General features: G+C 47.4%; 3 protein-coding genes across 10 annotated transcripts in view; 2 read left to right on the forward strand and 1 right to left on the reverse strand.

Annotated features, from left to right (window-relative positions):
* Positions 1 to 273: 273 nt before the first annotated feature.
* bag5 (BAG cochaperone 5) lies at positions 274 to 10,361 on the reverse strand. Of its 2 annotated transcripts, none has more exons than XM_088924877.1 (3): positions 10,239 to 10,361; positions 4,738 to 5,577; positions 274 to 4,249 (listed from the first exon to the last, which is right to left on the reverse strand). In XM_088924877.1, the coding sequence occupies exons 1-3, from the start codon at positions 10,259 to 10,261 to the stop codon at positions 3,709 to 3,711; spliced, it is 1,404 nt and encodes a 467-aa protein (XP_088781003.1). In that variant the 5' UTR covers positions 10,262 to 10,361; the 3' UTR covers positions 274 to 3,708. The 2 variants fall into 2 exon arrangements, with proteins under 2 accessions (XP_088781003.1, XP_088781004.1); XM_088924878.1 differs by lacking the exon at positions 10,239 to 10,361 and adding an exon at positions 6,738 to 7,118.
* A 436-nt stretch (positions 10,362 to 10,797) lies between these two features.
* coa8 (cytochrome c oxidase assembly factor 8) lies at positions 10,798 to 14,079 on the forward strand. Its single transcript, XM_088926068.1, has 5 exons — positions 10,798 to 11,032; positions 11,908 to 12,105; positions 13,201 to 13,264; positions 13,458 to 13,548; positions 13,943 to 14,079. Exons 1-5 carry the CDS (start codon positions 10,883 to 10,885, stop codon positions 14,049 to 14,051), a joined length of 612 nt encoding a protein of 203 aa, XP_088782194.1. The 5' UTR covers positions 10,798 to 10,882; the 3' UTR covers positions 14,052 to 14,079.
* Positions 14,080 to 15,194: 1,115 nt separating this feature from the next.
* klc1a (kinesin light chain 1a) overlaps positions 15,195 to 16,723 on the forward strand; it is a 40,390-nt gene continuing 38,861 nt past the window's right edge. For 6 of the 7 annotated variants that reach the window (XM_088924883.1, XM_088924888.1, XM_088924884.1 and 3 more), the window contains exon 1: positions 15,195 to 15,696. The gene's annotated coding sequence lies outside the window, so the exon portion shown is untranslated. Of the gene's footprint in view, positions 15,697 to 16,402; positions 16,636 to 16,723 lie in introns of those variants that run through there. The other variant, XM_088924880.1, reaches the window with a different exon arrangement.

Below are 16,723 nucleotides of genomic sequence, written 5' to 3' on the forward strand. Positions count from 1 at the left end.
CCACGATCGAGCCCGCCTGACAGCTCGTCTCCAGCCATCAGAGAGCGATGACTGTTCCCCAGCTGGGCTGCGTGAGCAAGTATGGAAACAGACGAGGGGGGGGGGAGAGATGTCCGAGCGATTCCCGGCACCCAGAGTTGTATCCGCGGGAAACAAATACATCACAGAGCCATTTTCACACAGATTCAGAGCCGCCTTAACCCTCCGACAGAACCAGGACCGAATGAAACTCCTGGCCGAAGTCGCTTTGGCGCTTGGAAACGCTACACTGACTTTTTTTTTTTGGAGAAACATTCTGGTTGCTGTTTTTTTTTTCTTATCCCCAGAGGGCGGTGGCGGGACTCGATGGCGGGAGAGTTCAAATTGAGCTGTCGGTGCCAATTACTACTCGAGCTTGGGGTTGCTCAGTCCCTGCCTGCGCACGGCGCACTGCTGGCTAGTCATCGACCCGTCTCAGCCCCCGTCTACAGTAACCTCGCCTCACTGTGGCCAATGTGAACGACCGCCACCCAGGAGAAGCGATGCCTCCATACTGACATTCACACAAGTTTCCTGGCTCTTCGTTGTTCATGGAGTGGGGGGCTGATTGTGGTGCTTATACTGTGTTCGCATGTCACCGAGATATGACGAAACAACCCTCAGAATCTGCACTATTATTAGAAGAACGGGCAGATGCTTGAAAGAATCAGGGACGAGTTGTCATCGTGACAGATGTCGATCTAATCCTGCGGATATAAATCCCCACAGAGCTCCCCCACTCCACAGCAACCCCCATTGTACTCTCATGAGCGGGCAAATCCATTATTATTAATTAAAAAAAAAACAACTAAGGAATCCACAACCGAATCTGCATGCAGAATTAAAGCTGCTGTATATAAATACAATAGCAGGTTTGTTAAGATTAGCAATCGTGCACATCTTGTCGTGTACCGTTGTTTTCAGTCGGGTTTCTGAACAGCACCATGTACTCCTACAGGAAACCACAGAGGTCCAGCTGCAGACGAAAACATTAGCTCCCACCCAACAAGAGACGACAAGAGATAAAGCTGAGACAGCAGTTAAAATGAATCATCAAATGATGCATTTTTTTTTTTGGCGATAACATATTTTGGAGCTTATAGAACACTGATTCATCCTAGCTGATAGAATTAAAGCCACAGTAACCAAATACACACAACTTGTGCCAATACTGGAAATCTATAGAAAAAGCTGTTGCTGCACAAGATGGGGGGGAAAAAACCCCAAATCGACTGAGTTCCAGCCTGTAGGAACAGTTCTGCTAGCCTCCCATCACAGCAGAGGATAGACTGGGTAAACCTAGCTCTCTCCCTACGGGGATCACACGGACATGTTGGTGTCTTTCACAGGTTCATCACCATTATGTGCGTCTGGAGCCGCACAGGTAAGGAAGCCTCTGGGGGGCTCTGCAAGCCTGCTGTCCTCATTAACGCTGGGAAGAGAAAAGCAGCAGCCTTGCATGCAGTGAAATCTGAAGGCCGCCTCGGCCTGCCCGGGCCTGTGCGATTCCCAGGGACCTGCTGCTGTGGCAGGTTCACAGGGTATGGCTAGAGCTAAGCAGCGAGATGCGGCTGACCGCTGCACAGCTGGCCTTCACTACTAGGAGGTGCACTTTCTTTAGCTTGTGCTCAGTCATTCCCCTGATGACCATCGGTGCAGAATCCCCACAAAAATGGTGCATGATTCCATGCTACGGGTGCAGAGCCCATGCTTTGACTTTAGAGTTTCTCTGCTTATACAACATACATTGATTCCTGTCCAGAAAGCATAGCGTCAGATATGGAGTCCAGTTTCCCTTCTATTGCTTCTCTGTCTTGTGCTTGTGTTAAATAATTCAAAGGACAGCTCCCTCCCTCTCTGTGCATTAAGGTGAGGACACTTAATATCCACTCAGCCTCCCTGCCACAATGGATTATACTGTGCTTACTCGACAAGCAGGGAAAGAGCCATCAGAAGCATGGGCAGAAAGAAAGGCACAGAACTGGGCATTTTTTATAAAACCCATTCATAGTCTGTTGATACAATGAATATCTGAAATCTTGTGTCAATCACTCCCTAACACAGCAGCAGTCTCAAACACTGTACCGCACAGCCACAAAACATCAGTGACTGTGGCAACAGACGAACCCTGGTTATAGTCTTGTTTTTTCAAAAATGAAAATATAAACTTCAGCAAAATTGCTTCCATGAAATGACACAACAGAAAAAAAAAGCAACGAATCAGTCAATAACAAGGAAATCCTTCGTTTCAGTTATTTCCGAGTTACACCCAATGGAGACTTTCATGTTAGCCACAAAAATCACGAACAAAAGTAAAAAAATATCAACAGAAAATACCAGTCCCCAGGAGAGCTTGGATTTGACCAAGCTCTGCTAGGGACGGATTTCACTTCACTCACTTTTTTACAGCCTTTTCTTTTCTTGAACAAGAAAATTTATTTTTTGGCTAATGCAAAAGGAGATGTTTTTAAATCTAAAATGTTCACGATTGACGGATCATCAATTCCTAGTTCCTTCTGACTGAATCACGATTTATACAGATTGTGAATCAGTCAGCAGGAACTAAGACTCAGTGAGTGAGCTGCTGAATCTTGCTGTGAAATATCATGTACAAAACAATGTAATTAAAGTAGCTTTAAGAACTAAAGCGGTCTAGTTGCTTAGTAAATGAATTGGTTAATAGTTTTCTGTAGTAATGACTAAACTAAGCATAAGAAAAAAATTCAAGATGAATTAACATGTCTTCGGCTCTTCTCCGAAGGTGATTACTTACAGAGGTTATAGTCACCCATATCTTGAGACATCACCTGTGAAGTACCTACAAATCTAAGACACAAGCTGGAGATCTAACAATGACCCTCACCTCTCCTCCTCCTGGGCTGTGAAGCTGTATGAAGTTGAAGTCAATTTCCATTGACCTTGAAAGGCTCTGCTAGAGTTCTGCTAGAGTCTGCTGTGCCTTCAGGTAACGGGATGTAGATTAGATCTCAGAGCATGTCTTCGGAGACCCCATAATCTGCTGGCTTGTCTGCAGGATACTGGCGAGATGTGCTGGCAGTCTGGCAGAGCTGCTGATGAACTAAAGGGAAGTTCACTACCAGTACAACTAAAACAACAGACAAAGAGCTACTTGCAAGTAACTTTTCTCTGCTGGAGAACTGATTTTCTTTCCCCCAAAACTGAGATGCTTTCCCTGTAAAGGTTCTGAAGATATGGAATTCCTCCTCTTTCCCCTCTTTGTGTTTTTTCTAACAGTTTTACACTTGACCCACCAGATCACAACTGTATATCTCACAATGACTTTTTGTTTTGACCAAACAGACAGACAAAGAAAGAGAAACACACTGCTGTTCATAGGTTAGAGCACCACACTAATGCCACAATTAAAAACACAGTCTTTCGGAATGGACTGTAACTGGAGATTTATGGAACTCTTAACTCCGAGGAATAATTTGCTTGTGTTCATGTCTGTTGAAATAAAGTTGGAATAAAAAAACAGCCTCTTTCCAAAGCCAGATGTTTCCCCTGAATCTTGTAACACCAACATCATCATGTTACCATCCCCAGCCACAAACAAGTTAGTTACATCATGTCCTCCTGCAGCCTGATCCATCTCTTTGCGATATGAAGATGAGGGGAGAGAGGGCTGCGAACCAAACGAGAGAGACAGACCACCGCAAGTGGCCGCGGTCAGTACTCCCACTCATCCGTCTTCATGTCCAGGTAGCCGAGGATGTTCTGGGCGAACTTCACGGCCTGCTTGCGGGCGACCTTCGACATCTCGTCCCCCTGCGGGTCCACCGCGTCCAGAGCCAGCAGCTGCTTGGTCAGCATCTCCTCCAGCACCATGTAGCTCTTGTCGGCTCGCTTGCCGTCGAAGCTGAGCACCTGCCCCTGCAGCTCGGAGAGGCTGGCCAGCACCTGCCACACGGCGCGTTGCGAGGGGTGCTCCTCGGCGGTGGGCAGCCGCCTCACCAGCGCCTCCCGCAGGTCGATGTAGGTAATGACGGCCTGCACCTCCAGCACGGCGCGGCGGCGGGCCTCGCGGATGCAGGGGTTGCGCGCCGTGCTGACCTCGTCCAGCTGCGTCAGGAACCCCTGCAGCTCCGCCTTGGGTTTGAAGCCGAGCTCCCCGGGGCTGTCCTGGCTGATCAGCTGCCTGCGCAGCTGAGCCACGCGGCCGCGCAGCACCTCGATCTGCTGGATCGAGTCGTTCTGGGCCAGGTCGTACCTGCAAGGGCACCAGCAGCGGGAGAGCCAACCAAAGAGCTTAAATTCAACGCTTATCTGTTTGCTTAGGGTAAAAAGGTCAGGTTTTTACTATCTTCGTTATCATCAATTTTATTATTATCATTATCATTGTGTCAGCATGCGTAGGCTGCAAAGAAACAAGTAATAGGTTTATTCCATGCTGAAAAAAAGAAGAAAGAAAACCCAACGTTTTCGGCTGTGGAGCCTTCTTCAGCTGTAATACGAAACGTTGTGCTTTCTTTCTTCTCTGTTCATCATTATCATTAATACTATTATTGCACACAAGTGCAGAAAAGAGGAACTTGGCTAGTAGAGAATGATTCTTGCAAGCATGGATAAGTAAACAGTTCCCGGTATTGCAATTCTGAAGGTATTTCCTTCATGCACAGATCTGAAATGAGAAAGTGAATTCAGAAGGAGATCTGGATCTCCGCACTGATCTGGCTTTTGTGTCGTTTTGGCTCATACCTGCACGTGTCGTCCCCTTCTCCCTCCAGGTCCAGGTGCTTCAGGAGCCCGTGGATCTCCTCCACCACCTGCTTGCGGTAGTTCCTCACGGCGGCGTTCCCCGACACGTCCAGGGCGTCCAGCTCCACCAGGAGCTCGGTGAGCACGCGGGCGAGGTGCGTGCAGCTGTCCCCGTCGCTCAGGCCCATCAGCAGGGCGATGAGCTCGCTGCGCGCCTGGCTCACCCTGGCCATCACCGCGTTGATCCGCTGCACGGCCGCGTGGGTGTCCTCCGACAGCGGCAGGGGCAGGGTCTGCCGGCGGGTGCGCCCCTCGATCACGTCCTGCACGGCGCACACGCGGGTCAGCGCCCGGTACCGGGCCTTGCGCAGGGGCACCCTCCCGCCCGTCTTCACCTGGGTCAGCCGCAGGACCAGGTCCTGGAGGCTCTCCACCAGCTCGTCGCTGATCTCCCCGGCGCCCGCCCTCTGAGGCTCCAGCACCCCGGCCTCCACCAGCCGCTGGGCCTCCCGGCTCAGCTCCTCGATGGCCAGGCGGGAGGGGTGGGCCGAGTTCTCCTCCAGCAGCTGCAGCAGCCCCTCCACCTCCTGGGCCGCCCGCTTCCGGGCCTGCTGGACCTCGGCTTTGCCCTCCGTGTCCACCGCGTCCACCTCCAGCAGCTGGCGGGTCAGCTCGCGCTCCAGCCGCCGGTACTCGCGGTCGCTCTGCAGGCCGCTGAAGGAGCCCACCTGCTTGCCCAGCCCCTGCACCTCGCGCTGGACCTCCTGCAGCCGCAGGAGGGCAGGATGCTGGCTGCCCGTCTCCATGCGCTTCCCACCATCAAAGGGCTTTCCAAACAGGCTGCGGAGAAGGGGGGGGGGGTCACTACAACAGCGTTAGCGGCAAAGTACAACGGGAGCCGCGTGCAGAAGCTGGAGGGGCTTAAAAAAAACTCTGCGGCAGAGAGCGCAGCTGTCTCCCAGCTCCTGGGTCAGATTCCAGACTGAGGCATCTTCTGTGTGGAGTATTCAGTTCTCCCCCCCACAGTCCAAAGACCTGCTGACCAGGTGAACTGGCATCTCTAAATCGCCCCTGTACGTGTGTGTGTGTGTGTGTGTGTTCCAGGGTGCATCCTGCCCTGCCTGGCCCCCGTGTCTGCCCACCGCTGCCCTCCAGGGCTATAGAAAATAGCTGATGGGTGGGATGATGCAGTAAAGAGGCTAAAGAGGGGGCAACGAACTTCCCAGGAGTACTTTAATTTGAGCATTTATCTATTTTTTAACAGATTAAAAGCAACCTACTACTTCAGAGGCCTGCATCACCACAGGTTGGAATAGTGTTTTTTTACAAGGGTGGACAACATCTGTCTAGGTGAGTAAACCATCATACTGCCTCACGGGAAAGGGCGATATCGAAATATCATCTAAAGAGTTTGTTTGGTAGGAAATACGGCGATTGATTAAAAACAAAACCCTCCTGTTTTGAACAAAGGGAAAGCACTCTAACTGGGAGAAGACAGGTCTGTGCAGTTCCCATTAGAGTTAACATACAGCCAGAACGATACACACCTTTGTACCTCTGTGGATATGGGGATTACATCACAGTTTTTGTGCAAATGACTCTCTGGCTGGGATTTATGGCTCAGTACACAATCCCTCCCCCAAGAGAAGCCGCCCCACCTAACATCGAAACAGGATTAAAACAGCCACACCAAACACATTCACCATCCCAGCCAAAGGAATGCTCCTCGCCGAACCTCTGAACGCAGATTACAAACCAGCCCACTCTTTGTTTAGCAATCCGATCTCCTGCATTTGACAAGGAACATGTTCACACCCTGGAACCCACTTGCCTCGCTGTTGAAAAATGGTATTCTGATCAGCTTAGTTTTTTTTTTTTACTTTCCCAACCCCAAATTCCCAACCCCAGATACTTCACCGCCCGGGAACATCAAAGGCAGTCCCGTCGCCCCCGCCATCCGGGAATCTTGTAAAAAGAAACCTAAAAACGGAATTACTTACAAACGTGGTGGATACGCTGGCAGATGAAACAGGCTAATTTGTGTTAGAAATCTTGTGCTAGAGATCTCCCAGCTCCCACTGGGAAACACTAAGGCTCGGAATAGTCCTCCAGAGCATTCCGCTGCTCCGTGACCACAGGCATGCCCATTCCCAGATAAGCAGGTTATGTGGCCGTGTTGACACTGCGAAGGTTCTGGGGACTGAAGAGCACTTTCCTGGCAGGCTCCACTGCAGCTGCCAGTCTGCCGATGATGCGAGTCTTTGATGTCATAAAAGATTTGTTCCTCGTTTTCTGCCGTCTTAAAGGAGACAGCGTCCCCGTCACCTGCCCCATTCCCAGTTCACACCGTGTGGGTGTCTGTGTATGAGCACATGACCCCACCCACAAGGATCACATGCTCTGTTTGGCAATGTATTTAATGTATTTATACACATTCCTTTGAAAGGACGCTTGTTTAACAAGAAAGCATGGAACTGGCATTGTAGTAATGTTTCAAATGTAAAGAATCTTGGTTTTGCCTATTTGTTCATGTGAGACAGGAATAATTTATTGCCTCATGTCTCAGAATTTTTTTTTGCATCCAAGCAGCTATGTTTTGCACACAGAAACTTACAATATGAATAGTACAAATAAACATTAAAACATTTTAAATGAATATAATATTACCTAAAAGACATCAACCCATAAATACTTATTACACACCTCTCCTGCAGTTTCTCCCCCTCCACAATCACCATACTGCATGTCATTTTGTACAACAGAGCTGACACGCGTGAACAGCATCTGACTCCTAGCATCAAAAACCTGTCAGTGGCAGAGAGAGGGAATTCTCTTACTCTCCTCGTGCGAGTCATGTGCCAGCACTGTGATATCGCACCTGGCGTCCTGTAGGGATGCAAGAACAGCAGGAGATGGAGACGCTCAGAATCACAAAGTGATTCAAACGGCTGTCTCACCAGCCCTTATCCCTGCAACCTGTGTCGCACACCTCAGATAGTGTGGAAAGACAGCCAGGAACAGTTACATTTACACTCGGATGCCTCCCAGTAATATTCCATGAGTGCAAACCTGACAGGAGGAATAGGAGCATGCATGGATAGAGAGAACCCACAACGTAGCACCAAGGCTTTTTAAATAAAGCTCGACGCCATCACAACCTCAATGAAAACTGGCACTTCAATCAAGAATTCAGGGGGAACGATAGAATAATGCCCGCTAGAAATATTCGCCATTCCTGCGGTACACACACGTCCCTAATTCAGTCACAGCGACGGCCTGCTCGCTCACGAATCGATGGCGCTGAATCCCGCTAACCTCCGACCCCTAGTGAACTCTGAAGACATGGAGGATGATGCTTGGTTGGTATTTAATGGTAGAACGTTCACCTCCCCGCAGCTGAGAACAGGACACAGGGGATGGATTATTTATCTATCCGTCCATTACCAGAAAACCTGGCTGATGCAACCCGGGATTTGTCCTGGGAGCCCAGGGTGCAATATGGGACTACAGCCTAAAACCCATTCTAGGCCATCACCAGGTAGACCCACACGGAGGCAGGGCTTGCAGACACCTCGTGACCTCATCAGCCTGTCTTCGGAAGGTGGGAGGAAACGGGTATTGATGTAAACCCAATGTGGACATGGAAAGGGAATGTGCAGACTGGAACCAGAGGGGAGCCCATACTGGAATCAAACCAAAGAGCCCCGAAAAACCAGCAGTCACACTACCGTACTGTGTCCAAGGATGTGTGCGCGTAACAGTAGGTTAGAAACGATGTTCAGATCACTGACGCACAAATCCCACGGAGTATGGCCACACAAACACCACTTCTGCTACCACCCATCCAGAGTTTCACAGTCTGTAAGAAAGTCGTAGATCTACTGCACCTTCATTCACAGAGACACTGTAAGGTCTTCACCTCAACCTCCGCAATCGTAATCCTCAACTTCCTCTGAAGTCTATCAATACTGCTACAGGCACAATATTGCCCAACTGCAGCTTGTTCACACAAGACAAGTGCAGGATTCTGCGTGCAGGCAGCAAAAAAAAACAAAACAAAAACAAAATGGAAAACACGGAGATAGATGAGGCTGCTTATGAAAGGTTACAAAAGGACTGAAAAAGAGGAAGTCATGTAAACGTTTTCAATTTTAAACTCGTTAAAATAGGATCTTCATTCTTCTTCTCGCCAATGAAGCTCTGAAATTTTGTATCAGACAAACAACAAGATCTAAACTGCTGTCCACCACTTCAGGACTCATTCTGAAGACGATCGCGTTTTTTTTTTAAAAAAGGCACAGCGAGATCATCTGTGAGCACTGCTTAAGAAACGTTGTAGCTTTCTAAAGCTTTAACTTCCATTTTTCCTCCGCGGAAACGTGCATGCTGCCCAGACAGAAAACACAAAGGTAATTACATTTGATGGCACTTAATGAGTTATTACTAATGCGCTCTGAGGAATACTTCATTAAAGTCTTCATATATAAACGGATTTTCTCGTTATTACCTCGGCTCGTCATTGATTGGTTAAGGGCTACCCTGTTACCGCGCACAAACATTAAGACACCCTCAGTTTTCTGTTTTGTAGCGCATCTCTTCCTTACTTTGATAACGCCAGTAGTTCGCTTTTTTATCGTAGTGGCATCTGTAAAGGTTATGTCAAAATGGTTGTTGTGACATACTGATTGACAACCGACTGAAAGCCTATAGTATGTGCTCTCAAATTCAAACTCAAGGGCATGGCCGATAAATTCACAGCGTTGCCAAAGCACAATTAACGCTCTCTCCAACGCCAGAGGCCTGGGAGGGGGCTATCGAGGCCGTCATGCAGGTGAACATCTATCTTAGTGCCACCAAGCTCATGTCTTACAGCACCATCCCCTCTCTGGGCGACAGGTGCACCGAGCGGCACGACATCAAATCTCTGGCCCTGTAGCGAAAGGATGGCTTCAACCTGTGCAGTTTGTAAGAGGCGCCCTGCTCCGCACAACCTGAACCAATTTTTTTTTTTTCTTAATGATAAGCGGATGACAGCTGCGAATCTGTCCTGGACGGGTAAGTAGCTACGGTATTGCATATCTACCGTACGGTGCATCCTTACTGCCTAAAAACAATGGCACTGCCCTTACGTTTTCTTTGGCAGAGCTCGGCTCAAATTCAAATAACAACACCTCGCCGAAGCGAAACATGTGTATCACACTGTCAAGCACCAGACCTGTTGGAAAACGTCTCTGATGGGCACCCTTGATCGCTTTACAAAATCCGAAATCATCCTTAATTGACACTGCTACATCTTTTTTTTTTTTTTTTACTGATAACAGCAGATCCTTTCAAATCCTTTTTCAACAGTAAGAATTTCGAGAAAGGCTGAGAAAGAACTGACTGACAGCGGCGGTAACAACCTCACCCATGAGTAAAAAAAAAAAGGCAATTCCAGCAATTTACGCTTGAGGTACTCCGTACCAAAGCGAGGGGGTCAAGGGTAGCGGTGTGCGTCTTACCTGCATAACCAGCGGACAGCCATCAGCTCGGTAGGGGAGGAGAGAGAAACACACAACAATCCTCATCGCACGGCTCCACTGCTGGGAGAGGAGTCGGGCCGGCCGAGTGACGTCACGACAGAGGTCCGCACACGGAACGGTCCAAGTGTAGAAATCCCGAAGTTCCATTCACCCTGATGTGAGACGGTATCACCCTCGCTGTCGCCACAGTAAATATCTTTTGAAAGAGGCAATTACTCTCCGCAAATCACCTCGAGAACAATTTAAAACTTACCCCTCTCTAACCCCATTTACACACCTTCCATTTTTAATCTTGTCGTTTTGAATAACAACCTGCGTCATTGTTTTCGACAAATTTGCTTTGTGTTATACAAGTTGTTTTGAATTCATAGAAAAAAATCAACCCACTACTGATAATGCAATATGTAGTGTAAACTCCACCAAGACTCTTGATTTGCACGATAAAACAAAACTCGTGATTGTGGATGGTTACAAATGCAAGGGGCGCTGGATTTCCGCGTAAGGATTTTGTTGTCCAGCCTCTTAAGTTCACGGGGTAGTCACGTGGGGCTCAAGTTCGTGTGGCAGGTTGCTCCTGGAAGAGGTCAGCGAGTGGAGAAGAGGTTTGAAGTAATAAGGCAGAGATGAGTATAAAAGTGTCAGGAATTCGGACGTGGCGATCGCTTCATCACGGTAAACTGACGTATTCCCGCTATGCAGCAGGTGTTTTGTCGGGACGACTGAGATACAGCAGTGAAAGAGAGCCCGTTAAACAGGAGAAGGGGCCAGGCGAGGTGGGAATGGTGAAGTACAGTACACGCTGTATATATTTTTATTTTACGACATAACATCTTACAGATAACATCGCTTTTTCATATCTTGGAAATTAATATATGGTTGTGAGCACATTGAATGCATCAGTGTTTAAGATATATCGCTCTGCAGAAGTACTATAGTTTTAGTCACCCTTAGATAAGTCTGAAGTTAAAAACAGGCATACCTCTTTATTACACCATTGCAGTGTGATTAACATCTCTTACAGACACATTGTTTATTTCAAGAGTCTCCTGAGATGCATCTTCCCTATACAGCAAGCAATGTCCGCAGATTTTAATTCTTCTCTACTCATCCGACCAGACACGTTACATTTCCAAGCCACTGGGTATTCCGAAAGATTAAAAAAGTAGTGTATTTAGCTTGTGAAATTATAACTGAAACGCGTTTAATAATAACTCGTTTCAGCACGGAGCTGCACCTTGTTTATAAGGTTTATCTCCTGAAGTGCATTTTCTTCCCTGTACTGCACACATTTAAATTTTTCTCTCCTGAGATTGTATGTGACTGCAGGATGCTTTGGCAGTGCAAGGTGTGATTCCCTGCCTTGAATCTCTTGAATATCCACCAGAGCAGTCAGTTGTGAATCATGCTTTTATGCAATGACCTTAAAATAGAATACAGGATAAGAAACAGTACGTGCCAGAAGTCCGCTTTAGGTATTGGATTTTCTCTCTCCTGTGATGTCTGCTATATTTAGACTAATTAAAAGGGCGATTTGTCAGTCCACTGTATCTGGCTTCTGAAATTTTCAGACTGTGTTTGATGGCCCTTGTGTAGTTTGGCCCTCTCTGATTCTCTCCCATAACTACCTTCCCTGTACTTGTCTCCACAGAGGTCAGGTTTCACCCCTCCCACCAGCAGCAGACGTGACTGGATTGGTCCTCCGGACGGCTTGTCCAACCTCCGGCCAATCAGGTTCCACATCCCTGAGAAGGAAAGCCCCCAGGAATCCAGGCTGAGGCGCCTGAGGCAGGAAACCGAGGACTGGAACCAGCAGTTCTGGGCCAATCAGAATTTGTCTTTCAGCAGGGTCTGTGGTAGCACTGGTCTTTCCTGGCCCGTTTTCGTGTCGTGACTCTTACTTCGGGTGTGGAGAGCGAAAGTCTTTTCCCTCCTGATCTAATGGCCCCTTATTTTTTAGTGTGTAAAACAATGTTTGTCCACTAGGTGGCAGGGCAGCCTAGCTTTGTGATGTTCAACCAAACATTACCAGAAAGCTTTGGGCCGTCTAGGGTATATACACATGTGCATTTTAGTGACGCCAGTTAACCAACCAGCCGTGAGTTAGGTAGGTGTTATGAAACCATAATAAACTCCCCGCAGCAGATACTGGGGATCAAACCCAGGGACCAAGATTCATGAAGGCACAGCACTCACCCCCATGCTTCTCAGTTCAATTTGGATTTAAACATTTTTCAAAGTACATCGCATGCTTCACATCCTCAGACCACAGATCAGCCTGGTCTGCAGTGTCCCAGATAAGTTTTGATGTGACAGATCATGGCATGCGTGAGGCTACTTAGCAGAACTGAATACAGACTGATGGTTGTTTTGGAGTTTGATCAAGTGCTGTGCTGTACAAACAAGCACAGACTGCATTTACAATTCTAGAAATCAATATTCATATTAAAATGAATTGCTGTTGCTTCACGTAAGTCAAGCAAAGCTAGCTCAGCTGTTTTTCCCCTTCAGTGTTGCTATTGACATGGGAAAGCTGGTGTTTTTATTGGTTTATTTTGTCTTTAAACTTATAGTCAGACTTTAGCCATGGGTTGCACAGTTATCAACCCTCACTAGTTCTAATCCTGGGTGTAAATTTAGGTAAACAAGACTTGGGACTATGATGACACTAAGGAATAAAAACATTTGCTGACACTGGGTGGATAGATGTGTAGAGCTGAAAAAGAAATATGAATCTTAGCAATTCTTTGTGAGGATAAGGTGTGTGACCTCTGACTTCATGACAGGAACAATTCCTTTTTTTTTGTTAGGAAACATTTTGTGCTATCATCATTGTATCCCCTTGTCTTAATGCATTGAAAAATTGCTTTTTACGCATCACAACTACTTATATCATTATTTGGTTAGGCAGTCGTTGCTAAGGAGTTTCTTGTGCTTTGTTCAGGAGAAAGAAGAGTTTGTTTTGTCCACTCTGAAGGCGAAAGGGCTGGGACTGAGGGACGAAGATGGTGAGTGGAGGCTGCCCCTCCATTTCTCTCTCTTTGCCTGGTTATATAATCTGCTCAACGTGTTCTGTTTTCCTCTGATGTTGTGTTATTATGCTAATGTATTGAGGATGAATCATGGCGTGAGTAGAATTGGGTTTATACTCAGTCCTTTAAGCACAGGTCGTGCTATTATTTCGTTGTCTTTGTTGGCCAGGCAGGAGAAGAATTCTGAGCGCCGATGAGATGGCAGTCTTCTACAAAGACTTCCTGGACAAGAACCGTCAGAGACACGCCAGCTACAACAGGTGACTACCTTTCTGTTTGTCCGTTGGTTTGCTTGGTGATGGAGAATCGGTTCGGGTTGCTGTAGCTGTAATTATAGTCCTGTCTGTGGTTTGTGGTCGTGGCCATTATAGAAGTGAGCAGTGACAGAAGCAGCACTTGTTACCATGGTGAGGAGGAGGAGCTGATTGACAGTTAGCAAAATGAAACCACTTTCAAGCTGGGAAGGCTGCTGAGATAAAGGCTCGGGTTGCTCCTCCAGTGAAGTCTGCTCAGTTCGCGCATTTGCCTGTGTGCTGTGCAGTCATGTCTGCAGTTATTCTGCTGGAGCAGGAGCTGTATCGGGTAGACAGGTCTGCTTCGCTGTGCCAGAGGGGTGGTGCTGGGAGTCACCCTGTGCTTGTCTTCTGTCGGCAGGGAGTGGTATCGGCGCAACCTGGCCATCACCTTCCTCATGGGCAGAGTCGTCCTGCAGAGAGCTTGGAGAAAGCTGATGGGGAACAAGAAGGACACCACGCTGACGTGACTTTCAATAAATACATGTGACACCGCAGTGAAGTGATTTGATGTGCTTTGTGTGTGATGTTCCTGAGCTTCTCCCTAATGAAGCCCCTCCGTTAAGAAAAGTTCTAAAAAATCAGAATGAGGAATGAAATCTATTGAATTTCTTGGCTTTGAATGCAAGATCATCATTGCTTATTGTTGGAAGTGTGTTTTTGGAGGCATATAGCCTCAAATAGGACTATTATGCAACTAAATGCCTACTGCTTGTGCTGAGATAGGAGTCAGATTCAATTCATTGTCCCCTGCCTACATGGGTGTTAAACTAATAAATGCTCCCAAACAGCGGGATCATAATGTTCTCCTGAGTGAGCACCCTTCAGTTCACGTTGAACTGGGTTACTTGACGTGACAGATACTTTTTCTCCTTTGCTGAAACAAGGGAGTAGCCTAAGCTGAGGGGTAAATGAAGCTGAAAAGTGTCTGAAAGAACCCTGGCAATGATTTTGTCACCAGTCATGATGCAGAGATCTCAGAGTGAAAATTAGGATTATTGTGATTTATTTTATTCCTTGTGCATTAAGAAAACAAAGACTTGGGTGAGTGTCCTCTGCTCTGTTTTAAGTTAGCAGGGGTAGAGCCATGTATTCTTTCCAGTTAGTGGATGGGTGTAGCACACAGGGAGTTAAAATACATTGGCAAACATTTCAAAATGACAACACTGCTTTGAAATTTGCTTACAGTACTCATTTCTTAATTAATACTGCTCTTTATTTCTTATTATGACATTTCATAGGGTAAAAAAAATTGTGAATCATATTTTTGGTCCGTTCAAGAGGTTGTCATTTAAAAAAAAAAACCAAATGATTTAACTTGTAGTTCAAGTAGGGAGCTGCGTCAGCATGCGTAGGCTGCAAAGGAACAAGTAAAGGTTTATTCTATGCTAGAAAGAGAAGAAAAGAAACACAACGTTTCGCCTGTGGAGCCTTCTTCGGGTGTGACACTCCTCTTCTTGTTTTTGTTCCTTGATTTAATTTGCGTATGCTACATTGCTTGTGAACGGAACACAGTTCCCGTTGCGAATATTTTTGTCACTGGCCCTTTAAGGATCGGAAGAGTGATGTCATGATTTTAGGCAGTGATGCATTGTGGGGTGGTAGGAAACGCCATTTTCGCGCAGGGAGGAACTGCTGTCAGAGTGAGTGGGATGCTGTTGGTCCCAATGTGTTCGTGATTACTAAACAGTACTGCCTCACAAGCACATTCCGGGCCCCGTCTTCTCGGTGCACCATGTAATGCTTGGAGGGGGGGTGGTGGCTTATATCTTGTATAAGATTTCCCAAAAAAAAAAGTTTCTTGTCCAGGCCCTGCGAGGAGGAATTAGCGCTGAATAATATTAAGACCGTACGCGCACTGGGTTTCCGAGCAAAGGGGACGTCGATGTGAGTCAGGCGGCGGAGTTTTTGGGAAGAGGGCAGAGGAGGGAGGCGGTCTGCTCGTTTTCACCGGCTCGGCCTGGAAATCGGACCACATCTTGCAAGAGGAAAGAGGGGAACTTCTGAAGGCGACGGGAGCTGCAGATCGGTGCCTCTCTCCTGGAGCGTCACCATTCCGGCCGGCTAGGAGTCTGCAGGACCTGTCAGTCCGGCGACTGGATGCTACACGGAACGGTAACGAACCGAACCTGGCAGGTCCCGGGTAGCAGGGCAGTGTTTCTCATCACCCGTCATACCAGCGCTGGGACACACTGGCGGCTGGTATGATTGTCTCTTTTCATCCGGTACTGGGGCGGGGGAAATAAGCTGGAATTAGGATCCAGCGTCGAGGAGTGCTCTTGTGGTGACTCATTTGAAAAAGGCTGGTCAACTGTTGCAACACTCTTTCAAAGGCATGGAGAGCTGTACAGGCAGTGGGGGTGGAAGAGAAGGAAGTACATAGTTTCGTGGTTTTTCACGAGGTGTGACGAGCGTCGTGCATTTAAGTCAGATACAGGTTATGGCCGGTTACTGGAAACACCGCGTTTCCGTTTTTTGGGACGTCGTTTTTTTCCCTGAGGGCACCAAATGAGTTCAAGGAAAATAAACAGACAATATTTACAAACTGAAGCAGGTATTAACGTTAGCTACCGTTGAAACGTTAGTTTTCCGGAGAGGACCATAGAACACAGCTCTTCTACTAAACATGCATTAGCTTAATACGCAATGTATAACATGACGTACTCCTAAAATAATTTTTAATTGGCGTCGGAAAAGTCTGCTAATTTCTCATAGAGTCACAGCTATCCTTGACAGTCGATAAGGCTGAAACCTCATATCGATAAGCGCTGCTCAGCATGCAGGCTGTCGTGAAACTCATTTTTGTTTTCGCGGCGAGGAAGAGCAATCAGGGTCACAGTGTGAGCCGCTGACAGCTCGGAGAGCGGACAGACATCGATAGGTCTCGGCAGGAGTTTGCTTCATGTAATCCCGGGAGAGGATTAGGGCTCTGCGCTGGTTCAGTTTGAACAGAGCGTGATTATGAGACGGTTGCACCTGTACAGGTGTGCATGCTCCGTCTAGCTCCCGATGGATCAGAAAGCTCTGTGAAGGCTGGCATGTTGACACTCCCAGGTAAACCAGATACAGTTAACAGCTGAGAGAAGGCAAAAGAAGAGGGAATGTGTTTATTTTATGGCGGATGCTAAATGAGTGTCTTGTG

The sequence above is a fragment of the Atractosteus spatula genome, chromosome 9 (assembly GCF_055471065.1).
Source record: "Atractosteus spatula isolate fAtrSpa1 chromosome 9, fAtrSpa1.hap1, whole genome shotgun sequence".
Lineage (NCBI taxonomy): Eukaryota > Metazoa > Chordata > Actinopteri > Semionotiformes > Lepisosteidae > Atractosteus > Atractosteus spatula.